Raw genomic sequence first — 16,652 nt, 5'->3', positions numbered from 1 at the left:
CTGCGAGCAGCGCCCCCGCCGCCGCCTCCTCTTTCGCCGCCGCCGCCGCCGCCACCGCTCCGCCCGCAGGCTGCGGCTAGAGGGCCCAAACCCCGCCCGAGAGTCGGTCCGTGAGTCCCGGGCTCCGCGGGGACGGGGAGGGGATTTACCCGTCACCTACCCCGCCCTAGCTGCCTCAATTCCATCCCCTGCCCCTCGGGAAACAAACTAACAACCCCACCCTAAACAATCCAAACTTTGGAAACATGGTCTGTTTAACGTGAGAGAGAGCTAATCCGGGAACTTAATTTTTTTGGGGGAGGGTGGGTGGGCTTACTTCAGAAGTAATATTAACACTATTATTTTCTTTTTTTCCCCACTGATACTTCCCATTTAACCTCTCCCGCCTACTCCACCCGGGCGGGAATTGTTTCCACGATGAAATGAGTGAAAACCTGAGTGATCCTGTGTCTCCCGTGGTGCGAGTGAGTCGCTGCCGCTGAAGGCAAGGGGTGGGGGTGGGACCTGGGGGGTGGAAGGCAGGTGGTCTCCGGGCACCGCCTGGGATTTGGGAGAAGAACCCGCCACCTTTGCCTCAGCAATGTTTAGCAGAAGATAATTCGCACTCCCCACCATCTTGAACGGGGGCAAATCCACAGAGAAGTCTCCCTTGGGGAATGTAGGACTAGTTGCAGGGCTGGGGGTGTTGGGAACCCGGGCATTAATCAGGTCTAACCACAGAGCCGGAATAATTAATACCGTATTATATACCCCTTTTCCCTCTGCCATCATGATTCTCCTTGGCAGCAGCGTTAGCAGCCGCCTGAGGGTGAAAATATGGGTGATGGGGAAGTTGGTAATGACTCCGCTGTTTTTCCTCATGGCTCTTTTGGGCAGCAGCTGCCCGCCCCCGGTATACACTGTAGTTGATTGCAGGGAAACCCTGTACCTCTCCCTTTCCTTCTCTACCGGTTTTGCACTTTTCTCTATGCTCACCACCAAGTGTAATCAATAACAAGCACTGACAATACATAGCAATAGTGAAATCTGAAATAACTAAGAATTAATTAGGTACTACAGCCATGGAGCTGGCTGGGTGAAATCTAATTGGATATTTCAGTTTCATTCACCTACCCTGTTTTGGTGTTTTGTTTGGTTTTGGTTTTGGTGGTTTTTCCTTTTTTTCGTTTGGAAAGCAAGGATCACACTTCCCCCTCCCTGTTCCTTTTCTTAATCCCTTTTCTAAAAAGGGGGGAAAATCCGGATGGATTTTAGGGATTGGTCTGGTGTCAGCTGTGTTTTATTGCACACCTAAATCCTGATTATAGGCTTCTCATTTCTCCGCAAAGCCTTTATTTTGGCAGTTAAGCCAAATGTGTTTTCCAGAAAGTTAGTTCAAGTATTTTCTCCTCTTTCTTTCCTTTCTCCCCTCCCTTTTTCCCGGCTAACCCCAAACGTTATTGTCCAAACATGACTGGACAGCAGCTTTTGTTTCTTGACCCTGTAATATGACAGTCTGCTAATATTGCCAGAAGGTGCAGTTTTTGGGTTACAGTCGTGATTTTCGCTATTCAATCATATTAGCAGGAAAAAAAATGACTTGTTTCTGTTGTACTTGAGTCTTAAGAAAAAGTGCCCATAGTTTAGTGACAATTTCCAAAGGCTTTAGTACCACCTCTATTTCAAAATGGGGGACCCAAACTCCCGGAAGAAACAAGCTCTGAACAGACTACGTGCTCAGCTTAGAAAGAAAAAAGAATCTCTAGCTGACCAGTTTGACTTCAAGATGTATATTGCCTTTGTATTCAAGGAAAAGGTAATTTAAAGTTCTTAATGGTGAATTAGCACAAGTGATTTTTGTAAGTGTATATTACATGTTACTCTTCAATTATTAATATTAAGTTAAAGAGTGGTTGAAAAAAGTGTGCTTTGTATGCTGTTTTCACCCTTGGGGTGATTTTTTGAATTGAGCAGTTGCAGCATAACTGAACAAAAAGATCCTTGAGCGTTCGTTGGTTTGGAAACTTGAGTCTGAAACTTAGTAGTAGTATACACTTTGAGTTGACATGGGGTGGGCAGCATTATAAAATTTTATGTGGAGTTAACATAGGAAACCTTATCATGTAATTTAAAGATTATCTAATGTAGAGTATAAATAAGATGCTTGAAAGTTTTAAATTGTATTCAAACTGTTTATATGCTAAAGTTAGCCTGTTTCTTAAACTTCATAATGTAGGTAACCTTTTCTCATATACATTTAATGAATACATCTTAACTTTGATGAGCAATTAAATACTGAAATGGTTAATTTGTGTTAGAAGTGTGTTTTTTTTCTTTTCTACTTCGAGTTCATTTTGACTTGTATAGAACTGCAGTTTTTAAAAATTCAAAATGACTTAGAAGAAGTTTCATTTTGGGGGGCAGTGGAGGTCTTAATTAGAATTAGTTCCACAGTTAAATAGCAAACACTGAGTTGTGAGTAGTCAAGGATGGAATGATAAAAACAGTATTTTTTGTGACTTAAAAGGAACGTTTTTAAAAATTATCAAGAAGGCTTATTTGATCTGAGATGAGGTTATAAATATAACGAAATACTACTTGGATTTTGGTACTTAAATCGTGACGTAATTTCAGATCAGAAATAAAATCTTAGCGTGGTATCTAGTATTTGGAAGTTTTCCAGATTTTTCTCTACTGTTAACTCTTTTATTTACTTATTTTTGTAGTTGAGATGGGCCTGACTGTGTTTCCCAGGCTGGTCTTGAATTCCTGGGCTTAAGTGATCCTCCTGCCATGGCCTTCTAAAGTGCTGGGATTACAGGCAGGAACCCATGCATGGCCCCAACTCCTAACTCTTAAAGGTTATTTGTGTTTCAGAGCATTCGTAGCTGCTGAAGTATAGCATTGTAAAGTGATTTTAAAGTACTTTTTGAAGTGACTTTCCCAAGATTGGGTGGTATCAAGGATTTACACCCCCAATTTTTTGTTTTGTTTTGTTCTGTTGACAAACTAAATTGATGAGATTGAATTTTAGTTGAAGATGATACCGTGTATGCCCTTTAAATAAATCCAAGATATAAGTGGTGAGACCGGATCTTTGTATTTAACGTGTAAATTGCCCCAAATTGCACCAACTAATTCTTGAACACCGATGATAATCTGGTTTTATTCTGTGAATGGACAGTGTCCTTGCAGTTGTTCTGAATAGTTCATGATATATACTTAATAGTATAGAATTTTTAAAGGTAGGTTTGTGACGAGTACTTGGTCTTGACTGTTAAAAGAGAACTTGTATTTTTTTTAGTCTTTCAAATATTGATGGTTTTGGCCAGGTGAGGTGGCTCATGCCCGTTATCCCAGCACTTTGGGAGGCTAAGGCAGGCAGGCAGGCAAATCACTTGAGGTCAGGAGTTTGAGACTAGCCTGGCCAACATGGTGAAACCCCGTCTCTACTGAAAATACAAAAATTCCCCAGGTGTGGTGGCACAGGCCTGTAATTCCAGCTACACGGGAGGCTGAGGCAGAAGAATTCCTTGAACCCGGGAGGCAGAGGTTGCAGTGAGTCAAGATCACGCCACTGCCTGGGTAACACAGTGAGGCTCCATCTCAAAATCTATATAGATATAGATGGTTTTGATTATATAGTATCCAGAAAGTAATGGAAATTGATCCATGTAAGGAATAAAACAATTCATTTGTCTGAATAGCATTGTTTTAAAACGGGTAAGATATAATTTTAAGAAGTATGGTGTAAAATAATGCTATGGACACTGTTATACTATAAAACTCGAGTTAAAAAAACATTCTAAATGACAGATTGTACATGTATGATTGGAGGGGGAGAGTGGGGGAAAAACAGAAGGAATTACCTATCTGAAAATGTGTTTTCAGCATATAAGTTACTTCAGACAGTTAAGAATTTTGTGGAGTTAAAGTTACATGACATTGTAATATGAACCAAGTGTTAAAAGACTGCTTCTTTGAGTTAATATACCAATTTATTTTCTTTTAGAAGAAAAAGTCGGCACTTTTTGAAGTGTCTGAGGTTATACCAGTTATGACAAATAATTATGAAGAAAATATCCTGAAAGGTGTGCGAGATTCCAGCTATTCCTTGGAAAGTTCCTTAGAGCTTTTACAGAAGGATGTGGTACAGCTCCATGCTCCTCGATATCAGTCTATGAGAAGGGTAAGTTCTGCCTTAAGTCTTGACTTGGTAAATTTCTGTGGATTAACCTTGCATTTCCCCCTACACCCTTAAAGTGGATAGTTATGATATGACCAATCTCTTCAGGTAAATTTGTCTTTGTGCATGTTGATAACTGGGATCATGACTTTAAACACGCACTATGTTTATATAGGATTAGAAAAATACATTTTTGCCCCAGACCAGTCTTATGTGGATAAAGTATATAAAGGGATTTCTTTAATCCATGTTAGGTGCTGATGATAGCAGCAGTGTCTGTTTTGTTGTTTTTTTTTTTTTTGGAGACAGTCTTACTCCATTGCTGATGCTGGAGTGCAGTGGTGTGATCTTGTCTCACTGCAGCCTCTGCCCCTGCACGTTCAAACAGTTCTCCTGCCTCAGCCTCCTAAGTAGCTGGGACTACAGTTGTATACCACCACACCTGTATAATTTTTTGTATTTTTAGTAGCGATGGAGTTTTGCTATGTTGGCCAGGCTGGTCCTGATCTGAGGTGATCTGCCTGCCTTGGCCTTCCAAAGTGCTGGGATTGCAAGTATGAGCCACTGTACCCGGCCAGTAACCAACTGTTTTTAATAATTTAAGTGTTACGCATAAAGTTGTTTTTTAAATTTTTTTTTTCTTCAATTTCCTGGTTTCAAGTTGTTTTAAAATTTTTTAGATAGGTTTGTTTTTTAAAATTTGACCTTAAAACATGGATAACTTTGTCATATTAGGCTCATTATGGTGTGTGTTACTACTGTGGGATAAGTGACTTATGTCTTTGTTTATTGTATTTCCTTTTTGGGGGGAATATGAATATAAGGAAGTTCTTCCAGCTTTGTAAACTTCTGCAACATATTAAAAGTTAATTTGGGCATACCTGAACCAAGAGATCCTCACAATTATTTGGGGAGAATGCTGGAGATAACCGGGTACTGATCTGGAAGAGATTTATGTACCTTCAAAAACTAATATGGTGACTACAGTAATGAAGCAGAAGTCAGGAATGGAGAAAAGTAGTTTTCTGTTAACATAAAAATAGCATTTCAGCTGTAATAAGAAGATAGTGATTCATATTAGGAGTTGTAAGACATCTTTGTTAAATAGGTTCTGATTTTTAAAGGTGGAAATAAAGGTTCAAGGTCTGATAGCACAATAGAAAGCAGAGTTTTTGTTGGAGTTTTTATCATACACAGATAAACCTAGGTATTGATGTTAGGAGCATTGGACTGAGTGTATGTGACTCTCTACAAGATAAAAATTAAAATTAGGGCCGGGCGCAGTGGCTCATGCCTGTAATCCCAGCACTTCAGGAGGTCAAGGTGGGTAGATCACCTGAGGTCAGTAGTTTAAGACCAGCCTGGCCAATGGCAAAACCCTGTCTCTATTAAAAATACAAAAAAATATTAGCCAGGGGTGGTGGCACACACCTGCAGTCCCAGCCACTCAGAAGGCTAATTCAGTAAAATCGCTTGAGGAGGTGGAAGTTGCAGTAAGCTGAGATTGTACCACTACACTCCAGCCTGGGTGATGGAGAGAGACTCTGTCTCCAAAAAAAGGAAAAGAAAGTTAGGTCATGAGCTATTCAGATTGTATACAATCCTATTATGTTTACCTCCTAAGATATAAAAAGATACATGGTAGGTCTTTTGTACTTATAAAATGTTTTTATAGGCAAACCCTGTAATTTTTGACATTACTTGATGTAGCTGTTTCTTTAAACGTAAACTTTTTTTTTTCTCATCATTTTATAGGATGTAATTGGCTGTACTCAGGAGATGGATTTCATTCTTTGGCCTCGGAATGATATTGAAAAAATTGTCTGTCTCCTGTTTTCTAGGTGGAAGGAATCTGATGAGCCTTTTAGGCCTGTTCAGGTATTTTGATCTAAAATGAGTGTGATGAGCCTTTCAATATGTGAAAATTGCTAGAACAGAATAGGGTCTAACTTGAGAAATGGTTTGGGAATATGCTTTCTGATGGTTTTATTTCAAATAGTCTCCCCTGTTTGGAATATTGTTTTGCAAGAAAAGAAAGCATTTGGATTATAGAATCTCTTGACATTGTAGTGGTTTCACACACACTGTGGCTTTGAAATTATGGCTAGAGAAAATCTTTTAAGGTGGACATTTACTGATTTTTAGAGGGGGCCCACGGATGAGCTTCTGATGATCTGCGATTCTTGTACCCTTCACCACACATCCTTCTAAAATAGTATATTTAACTATGCTACTTCCCAAAGGAGTGTGATTTGAATTGGGTGAATAAGTCATTCTCTATAATTTGTATATAAAATCATAGAGGAAATAAGTAAATTTAGTAGTCATTCTTAACCTTAAAATCTTGCTGACTTTTGACTATTTGTCACTTGATGTACTGGACATTGCTCAAGCAAATGCCCCCTCTAATGTTAAGGGCATTTACTCATGTTAAACCCAATTTTATTTATAGTATGTTTGTGTGCAGAGAAGATGGAGATCCACCAAAGTGTTAATTATGCTTAGTTCTAGGTCAGGTATAGCTAACTTTCCTTTTTTTTAATATATATTTCCATATATATTTCCTTTACAGTTTATGGTATATAGCCACAATTTTCTTAAATATATTTTTATAATCAGAAAAAAATAATGACATTAAGGACTCATTTTAAATATACTAAATCATATACTGGAAGGCTTCTTTAAACTAATTGTGAAGATTATTTGTCATTTTAAAATTTTGTTTCTATTCATTACCCTGAAGTATCTTTGTGGGTTTTTTTTGTCATAGACTGTATAAGTTGATAAACTTTTCCGCCCCCATGGTAATGTTGCCACACATAAGTGCAAATAATTATTTTTAATCTTTTAAGATTAATTCAACTAAGTTCCAAAGATAATACATCGGTTACAAACATACAAAAGTATTGTATACAGCTCTCCCTGACATATAATAGTTCGACTTAAGATTTTTCAACTTTACCATGATGTGAAAACCATATGAATTCATTGTGCTCCTTGATTGATACATCCAGGTAAACTCACTGCAAATTGGAATTGTCGTAAGTTAAAAAGTCACCTTTTGATTTAAGATTATGTTGAACTTACACTGGGTTTATCAGGATGTAACATCACAAGTCGTAGAGCATCTGTATTTCTGTCATTTAATGGATGATCTCTGACTGACAAGAGTGCTGGAGACTATTAATTGAATATAAAAGGCATGAAAATAAATAGAAAAGGCATGTTTAAAGTTCTCAGAGCAGGGCTGATAACTCTTTAACTGCTCTCTGGAGGTGCTATTAAGATTTTGTTGCTTTTTAGTTAAGGATTTCCCATTGGAAAATTGTAGGTCTGCTTATTACAGTATGTCTTCAAATTTCTAATACCCTGCCTTTCCCACTGGGACCTTAGTTGAGATAGTTAAGCTAACTTTAGTCTTGTGTCAAGTACTCTTCTTTGTTGGCTTCTTTTTTTTTTTTTTGGGAGACAGAGTCTCACCCTTTCACCAGGCTGGAGTTCAGTGGTGCAGTCTTGACTCACTGCAACCTCTGCCTCCTGTGTTCAAGCTGTTCTCCTGCCTCAGCCTCCTGAGTAGCTGGGACTACAAGTGCGCACCCCCATACTCAGTTAATTTTTGTATTTTTAGTAGAGACAGGGTTCACCACGTTGGTCAGAATGGTCTCGATCTCTTGACCTTGTGATCGCCTGCCTTGGCCTCCCAAAGTGAGGGGATTACAGGCATGAGCCACTGCGCCCAGCTTTTTTTTTTTTTGAGATAGGGTCTTGCTCTGTTGCCCAGGTTGGAGTACAGTGGCATGATCTCAGCTCACTGCAACCTCTACCCCCACCGGGGTTGAAGCCATTCTTGTGCCTCAGCCTCTGAGTAGCTGGGTTTACAGGTGTGCATGATGATGCCCGGCTAATTTTTGTATTTTTTTTGTAGAGATGGGGTTTTGCCATGTTGGCCAGGCTGGTCTTGTACTCCTTACCTCAAGTGATCTGCCCACCTTGGCCTCCCAAAGTGGTGAGATTACGGGCATAAGCCACCGCACCCGGCCCTTAAACTTTCTCTTACTTTGTATACGTGTAATATCAGTCCTTAAAATAACTGGGTAGATAAGAGGAAACCAAGACAGAAATCAGGTAAATAACAGGCCCACGGCAGTTAAGCCTGAACTGACTATGCTCTTAACTCATTACCCTGTACTGTGAAAAGTTACTTGTATTATAGCATCTTAAAATTCTAGACTGAATATAAGCAGTATAATATAGGTAATAACTTTAGAATTCAACTGTAGTTTATAGGTTAGTATTGTAAAAACTAATTTGCTTTTCTAAAGCAATTTAAAATGTATGAATATCCTGAATGAGGGGCCTTAAATATAACTCACTTAGTTCTTAAAATGAGTAAAGGAATGGTAAATTTTTACTTGCAGGCCTCTTTTTTTAAATTTTGACTCTCGAATTAATTTTTTTGTAGAGATGGGGTGTCGCTTTGTTTCTGAGGCTGGTCTTGAACTCCTGAGTTCAAGTTATTCTCCTGTCTCAGCCTCCCAAAGGGGTGGGATTACAGGCATGAGTCACTATGCCCTGGCCTTTTGAAGCACTTTAAAATCTGAATATTTGGGTACTGAGGATATAATCAAAACCAGAATAAGGATTATTTTTAAATATTGAGTTCTTCACAGTACTATGAAATGCTGGGAGGTACTACTAAAATGTATTTCTTCTTTCCTCTTCATTATTAATGCTACTGCCCGGGTTTGCTCCTCTCCTATTAGAATATTTCATTACTTCTCCGATGGGAATTACTTTCATGCTGCTTATGAGAAGTTTTATGTGTGTGTGTACCATTTCTTCAGATAAGTGGATATTCAGTATGATAGAATTGAAATGCTATATAGATTTATGTGGAAGGTCATTTTCAGTCTCTAATCTCTTTTCAGTGTGATTATTGGTTCTTTAATCTACCCTGGTTTTTTTTTTTTTTTTTACCATATTGCAGCTTTGTTACTTGAACAGTACTTCAGTTTTTAACACATTTGTTTTTGTGTTGGTTCTGTTTCCTAGCATGGCTTTTTTTTTTTTTTTTTTTTTTTTTTTGAGATAGTGAGATGGGGACTCACTCTGTCACCCAGGCTGGAGTACAGTGACACAGTCATGGCCCAAGCAATCCTTCCACCTGAGGCTTCTGAGTAGCTGGGACCACAGGTGTACACCACCATGCCCAACTAATAATTTTGTATTTTTTGTAGAGATAGAGTCTCACTATGTTGCCCAGGCTGGTCCCCAACTGCTGGCCTCAAGCGATTCTCCTGCCTCAGCCTCCGAAAGTGCTGGGATTGTAGGTCTGAGCCACCGCACCCAGTTAGCATTTATCAGATTACTTACCATCACTACTTTGCCCGGGGAAAACTATCTTAATCTTTTTTTGGTGGTGGTGGTTTTGCTCTTGTTGCCCAGTCTGGAGTGCAATGGCAAGATCTTGGCTCACCGCCTTCCCCACCTCTTAGGTTCAAGCGATTTTCCTGCCTCAGCTAATAGCATGCTTTTGATATGCTTATAATCATATTAAGAATTTAATATTTGAATTGTGCAGAAGTACAGTTCAGTATCATTTTACATATATTATATATGTATATTATATACAATATATAGTATATTGTGATGCCATATCATATTGTTATGGTTTATAAGAGTAGCTCCTGGGTATAAAATCCTAGATAGCAGAAACTAATGGTTTTTTATTTCATGCTGTTTTTGACATAACAGAGCAATAAAATTTGTTTGAACCAAGTGGACTAACAATTATGTGTACAACTCAGTATTGTCTAAATTTCATATTGTTAAATCTACGTTTCTTGAATTCTCCATCAAGCCTGGTCTTGTCACGTAGCATTTGGTGTTTCCCAATGCCCAAAAGACATTTTGTGGGAGGATGGAGGAAGTGTTCTGACTTACTTGATAACAGTCTTTTATAACTTCACTTATTTTTGAAAACAACCCAAGGCTAGCTGTGGGAAAAATTCACATAAAAACATAGCCTATCTGTGTCAGGAGCAGAGCTTTCAGGTGTGGGCTTTACATTTCATTTAATCCTCTCAACTGTCCTGTGAAATGGGTTACAGCCTTATTTTGTAGATGAGGAAGCCTGAAGTTTAGGTAAGTTAAGGGATTCGCATAAGGTCATATAACTAGTGAGTTGTGCAGCTAGGGTTGGAATAAACAGATTTTTTTTTTTTTTCAAACAGCAATTAACAGTGTGCCTCCTAATTGAAAGAAGAGAGATGTCCTTGGGGTTTAAAGTACTATGGTGGGAGTCATGAGCTAGTACGTTTGAAAATATAATTTTATGATCATAGAGTGCTAGAATTTAGTCATTTTGATGCAGAGCTTTTCCTGTTCAACTTATGCAGTGGAGTGTATTGTCCAATAGAATTTTCTGACATTAAGGAAATGTTCTGTATCTCAAGAGATTGTTCTTAATGGTGCCCAGTAGCTATATGTGACTATTAAGCATTTGAAATGTGGCTAGTGTTACTGAAAAATGGAATTATAATTGCTTTTAATCTAAATTTTGCCTGTGATGTTGGCTGTGAAGGTTTGTCATAATTTGTTTTTTAAAGAGGAAGAGATAACCATGTGTGACTATTGGTTGCTATATTGGACAACACAGCTATATGCATATGGATACAGATGTTTCAAGTACTATAACTTGTTTGTAGTTAAATATAAATGTTGTATTTTGCAATTAGGCCAAATTTGAGTTTCATCACGGTGACTATGAAAAACAGTTTCTGCATGTACTGAGCCGCAAGGACAAGACTGGAATTGTTGTCAACAATCCTAACCAGTCAGTGTTTCTCTTCATTGACAGACAGCACTTGCAGGTAAGCTTTTTTTCATTTTTTAAAAACCACTTTACAGGCTCATTCAAAAAACTTATTTGTTTGGAAACTTTGTTATACAAGTTACTTAATTCTGTTTTGTCCCCAAAACACTGCATTATTTTTGAAGTTACTTAAAAAACAAAAAATAGGCTGAGCATGGTGCCTTAGGCTGATCCCAGCACTTCAGAAAGTCGAAGTGGACATAGTGCTTGAGCTCAGGAATTCCAGACCAGCCTGGGCAACATGGAGAAACCCCATCTCTACAGAAAATATAAAAACTAACCAAGCATGGTGGCATGTGCGTGTAGTCTAGTCCTAGCTACTGGGGAAGCTGAAGTGGGAGGATTGCTTGAGCTTAGGAGGCTACATACAGTGAGCTGAGATCTTGCCACTGCATTCTAGCTTGAGTGACAGAACAAGACCCTGTCTCAAATAAAAATAATTTTTAAAAAAGTATTTCCTAGGCCTCACTGTAGAACAGTGGTTCCCAAATTTTGCCACACATTACAGCTACCTGGAAATCTTTTTTTTTTTTAAACAAAAAGAAAAAACCCACCTCCTGCGAAGCTTTTAAAACTCATGATTCCAGTGAACAGTAGAGAACCATTGTCCTAAAGTGTTTCTACCAGATGCGTGGGTAACAGATGAACATCACTTGGGAACTTGTTAAAAATATAGACTCTCAGACCCTAACTAATCAGAATCTGTACTTTAAACAGAACCCTCAGGTGATTTGAAATACATTGTATTTCGAGAAGCACTACCCTGGACTTTTTAACTGTGAAAGGATAAGGGACATATATTTAAAAGATACACATGTATTTCAAATAAGCACTTCCATTTGGGCACAGTGGCTCACGCTTGTAGTCCTAGCATTTTGGGAGGCTGATGGGGAGAACTACTTGAGCCCAAGAGTTCAAGACCAGCCTGGGCAACAGAGTGAGACCTCATCTCTACAGAAAAAGAAATTAGCCAGACATTGTGGCATGCTCCTATGGTCCTAGCTACTCTGGAGGCTGAGGCAGGGGAGGATCGCTTGAACCTAGGAGTTCAAATTTGCAGTGAGCCATGAGAGCACCAGCACACTCTTGCCTGAGTGACGCAGTGAGACCCCATCTGAAACACACACACACCATTGCCAGCAACAAATAAGCACTTCCCATTTAAGCAGCAATCCCAAGTATTGCAATTTAGTTTTTAGATGCAGCCACTGTGTGTGATCTTGGACAGGTAACTTCTGTGAGCATGTTGCTTCTGTGAAATTGAACAAATGATACTCCTAAGGGTGTTACATTTAATTTAAGGTTGTTACATTTGAAATTAACTAATACAAGAAATTAACTAATACAAGTAAAGTGTATGTACATATATATAGGTTTATTTACATTTGTGGACTTATTCTGACATCTTCAAAGTCAGAGTCCTTATTTTGCCTTTTAGAGATGCTAGATAGTGAAATAAAGACGAACTTTGTAGTTAAATTGGGTGTTCAAATGGTAACTACTTTTTAAAAATAAGAGTTTTGATTTAGCTGGTAATACTTTGGGTTTCTTTTAGTCCCTAACCTGAATATATGCTTAAATCTTTCTTTTCTTTATTTTTTGAGACAGGGTCTCACTCTGTCACCAGGCTGGAGTGCACCGGCATGATCATGGCTCACCGCAGCCTTGACCTCCTCAGCACAGGCGATCCACCTCAGCCTCCCAAGTGGCTGGAGTATAGGCGTGTGCCACGACATCCAGCTAATTTTTGTATTTTTGTAGAGATGGGTTTTTGTCATGTTGCCCGGTGTGGTCTTGAACTCCTGGGCTTAAGCAGTCCTTGTGTCTCAGCCTCCCAAAGTGCTGGGATTACAGGTCTGAGCCACCATCCCCAGCCTTAAATTTTTCACCTATTCTCTGTCCTTTCACTAGCTTCTGTTCTTAACCATATCTATTTTATCTTCCTGTATATAAAAATGACTTTAAACTTGTACTCAAATCTGTCCCCATGAAATGTCTTTAATTTTTTATAGCAAGTTATCTCTGATTTACTTCCCTAATTTTTTTTTTTTTTTTTTGGGAGATGGAGTCTTGCTCTGTTGCGTAGGCTCGAGTGCAGTGGCCTAATCTCAGCTCAGTGCAACCTCCACTTCCCAGGTTCAAGCGACTGCTTCAGCCTCCCAGGTAGCTGGGATTACAGGTCCCCACCACTACACCTGGCTAATTTTTGTATTTTTAGTAGAGATAGGGTTTCACAATTTTGGCCAGGCTGATCTCGAACTCGACTTTGTGATCCATCCACCTTGGCCTCCCAAAGTGCTGGGATTACAGGCGTGAGCCACTGTGCCTGGCCTACTTCCCTGTTACATTTTTCTGTTTTAACTTTTTCTCTTTTAATTATGCATAAATTCTCTTAACTCTGTTTTTCATGTATCTTACATGGGAAGGTTTGTGGGAGATTGACTTCATGTGACAGTTATGCTAGTCTTATATATTAAAAATATTAAAATGTTTCCCCTTCCAGACTCCAAAAAACAAAGCTACAATCTTCAAGTTATGCAGCATCTGCCTCTACCTGCCACAGGAACAGCTCACCCACTGGGCAGTTGGCACCATAGAGGATCACCTCCGTCCTTATATGCCAGAGTAGAGTACTGACCAGCAAAATGGAGAAGATCAGAGAATGCAGCAGCATTTTTTTTCTTGTTTTCTTACCACTTTATTCTTTCAGAGTTTAAAGAAAATGGACTCATGCACAGAACACTATGCATTTTGAAACTTGTTCATCCTGGATTTTTTTAAATCATTTTTATCTCAGAACTTAAAAAATTAGATGTCTTCTGCACAGACTGTGTGAAAGAAGATGCTTTGCATATTTGCTGCACTGCATCAGTATCTTACTAAAAATGTGAAATGAAAGGACTATATTGTACACTGAAATGCTTAAATGTATCTGAAAGCACAAGGTGATACTAATTGGTATGGTCTTCCCATGTGTGCTGGTTTTTGCCTCTTTGACATCTGTCATCAGTATTTAGAGGGTGAGAAGTGAATGTAACAGGTATAAATAACATTTTTTAAAACATAATAGCTTTGCTATAATCACAGTTGTTCCAGAGCACTGTCAGATTCAATTCTAATGACCAGAACTGGTTGTTTAAAAAAAGAAAACACAACCATGGGAAAGAAATCTTAAATGAAAAACGCATCTCATTCTAGGCTTTTGCCTCATATTTTACTGGGCCATGTTTGTTTCCTGGTACTCATAAATACATGTATTTTTTTTTCCAGATCTCTTTCCCCAAGTTGCTATTGTAACGAGTATTCTGCTGTGTGTGGATGCAGTTATACACATTAAAGCAGATCTGGAGTCTGAAGTAGCTATAAAGCAGCTATAAAACAAATTCATAGCTGCAGAAACCATGATAGGTAGAAGACTTTCCTTTTTGGTTTTGTTTTTTTGGTTTTACAGAGAAGAGATTTTTATTACAAAGAAAATTCCAGTGAATTGTGCAGAAATAGTTTCTACACCATCCGAAAGAAAAACTTATGAGGGTGTTTTGGGAGTAGAAAAAGGTTATAAAGTTGGAATCTTAAATTGTAAAATTAACCATTGAGTGTCAAAGTTCTAAAAGCAGAACTCATTTTGTGCAATGAACATAAGGAAAGACTACTGTATAGGTTTGTTTTTTTTCTTTTAAATGAAGAAAAGCTTTGCTTAAAGGTTGCTTACTTTTATTGGACTAAATCTGAATGATCCTACTCCTTTGGAGTAAAACTAGTGCTTACCAGTTTCTGATTGTATTTAGCTTCTGGTTGGAATTCGGAGAAAAAAAAAAAATGAAAACCTAAATAAAATAGGTGAAAGTTCCCTGACTATTCAGGTGAATACACAAAGTTTGAAGTGTTAACTTTTTTTTTTCCCATTTCATTGATGTTACTGGTCACCTTAGGGGATTATTTCATCTGATAGTCTGGGGCTAAACAGTAAATTCAGAAGAAAAATACCTGACAATTGAGTGTGTAACTTCAACAAGAATAGGCGTCAAGGATATACTGTCAGCTTTCAACAGCAGCCTGGCCTTATGCCTTGCTTCATGGGAAAATGCCATTAATTTCAAAATGCTTTCATGTGTCCTCTTACCATTTAAAAGTTAGAATTCATTTGAAATAACATTTTGAATGTTTGTTATAGCCAGGTACTGTTGTAAGCTCTTGTCTTAACCTCTCAGCCTTGGGTGGAAATAGATGCAAAGGTTAAGTAACTTGTTCAAGCTCAGATCATAAGTAGTGGTGGATTTAAAACCAGGCTGTCTGGCTCTAGGGCGTACGCTCTTAATTTACCGTATTGAATTAATTATACTTATGTTCACCAAGTTAGGCATTTCAGCAGCCATTTAATTTTTTATTTTTGAATAATTTAGAAAAGTTGCCGGAGTGATATGAAAGCTCCTGTGTAATCTTTACCCTCACTTTTATTATTTTGCCACCTTTTTTTCATTTTCTCTGTGCATATATTTATACATATTTCCTGAGCCATTTGAGTTTGTTGCATACTTTGTGCTTCCTTAACCTTTCCTTAGTACTTTGGCATATGTTCCAAGTACAAGAATATTTCATATAACTATAGAAAAATTACCAAACTCAGGGAATGTGATACTCTTTATCATCCATATTTGTTTTGTTGTCCCAATATCCTTGGTAGCATTTTTTTTTTTAATCCCCCTGGAGTACAGGATCATTGAATTCAGTTGTCCTCAGTTGTCTTTAATGTGGAAACAGTTCCTTAGCCTTTTTGTGTTTCATGACCTCTGCGTTTTTTGGAGTACAGGGCAATTTTTCTTGTAAATTGTTACTCATTTTGCATTTGAATTGTTTGTTCATGCTTAGATTGACATTATACCCTTCTCAAGCATACTCTCTATCTTCTCTTCATTGATGTTACTTCTGAGCACCTGGTCAAAGTGTCTTGGTTTTGCCCTATATATATATTTATTACTAGCAATCTCGGAAACAGTGTGAAAATATCCTGCTTTATGAGGAGCTCCCTTGATTCTTTCCAGACTAAAACCAGTCTTTATGATGGTTACAAAATAATGATTTTCCAAATCTACCCCCCTGTCCATTTTCAGCATTTGTTGTAAGAAAGGGTTCTATCTCTGCCATTTATTATCTACCTAAACACTATGGCCTCGTTTTTTTACCCTCCAAATCATAATTTGCATGCCTTTATTATTTTGAGCATCTCCTTACTTTCAGGCATGAGACTAACTTTTGTGTCTCAGCCTCAAACCCTTGGAATCAGCTGTTCGTTCAAGGACCCCAGGTTCCTTTTAGTGGGAAACACTAGAAGTAAACTCCTGTATGCTTACTGCTTCTATCGAGTCTGCTTCTTTCTGCCCTTTCAGTGGACAGATAAGTAGTATGCGATCTAATGTAGGGAAAGGATTTGCCTTTAACTGCTAATTTGATTGTTAAATTGACAAAGCTGTATCCTTTCTAGTCTTTAGTCATGAAATGTTAAGACTCCCTGACATAGAAATCAAGCTGGGTGCAATGGCTCACAACTGTAAGCCCAGCACTTTGGGGGCCAAGGCGGGAAGATTGCTTGTGCCTAGGAGTTTGAGACCGGCC

At 38.3% G+C, this 16,652-nt stretch overlaps 1 protein-coding gene across 1 annotated transcript; it reads left to right on the top strand.

Moving 5' to 3' along the window:
• The first annotated feature begins 1,009 nt into the window (after window positions 1-1,009).
• CUNH6orf62 (chromosome unknown C6orf62 homolog) lies at window positions 1,010-14,915 on the top strand. The gene is made up of 5 exons (XM_012458525.3): window positions 1,010-1,795; window positions 3,992-4,168; window positions 5,921-6,043; window positions 10,903-11,037; window positions 13,543-14,915. Exons 1-5 carry the CDS (start codon window positions 1,667-1,669, stop codon window positions 13,666-13,668), a joined length of 690 nt encoding a protein of 229 aa, XP_012313948.1. The 5' UTR covers window positions 1,010-1,666; the 3' UTR covers window positions 13,669-14,915.
• The last annotated feature ends 1,737 nt before the right edge of the window (window positions 14,916-16,652 follow it).

Source organism: Aotus nancymaae, unplaced genomic scaffold, assembly GCF_030222135.1.
Source record: "Aotus nancymaae isolate 86718 unplaced genomic scaffold, 86718_ANA_hifiasm-v0.15.2.pri h1tg000051l, whole genome shotgun sequence".
In the NCBI taxonomy this organism is placed as follows: domain Eukaryota; kingdom Metazoa; phylum Chordata; class Mammalia; order Primates; family Aotidae; genus Aotus; species Aotus nancymaae.
Note: the sequence above shows the minus strand (reverse complement) of the source record. Positions and strands in the feature narration are given on the sequence as shown.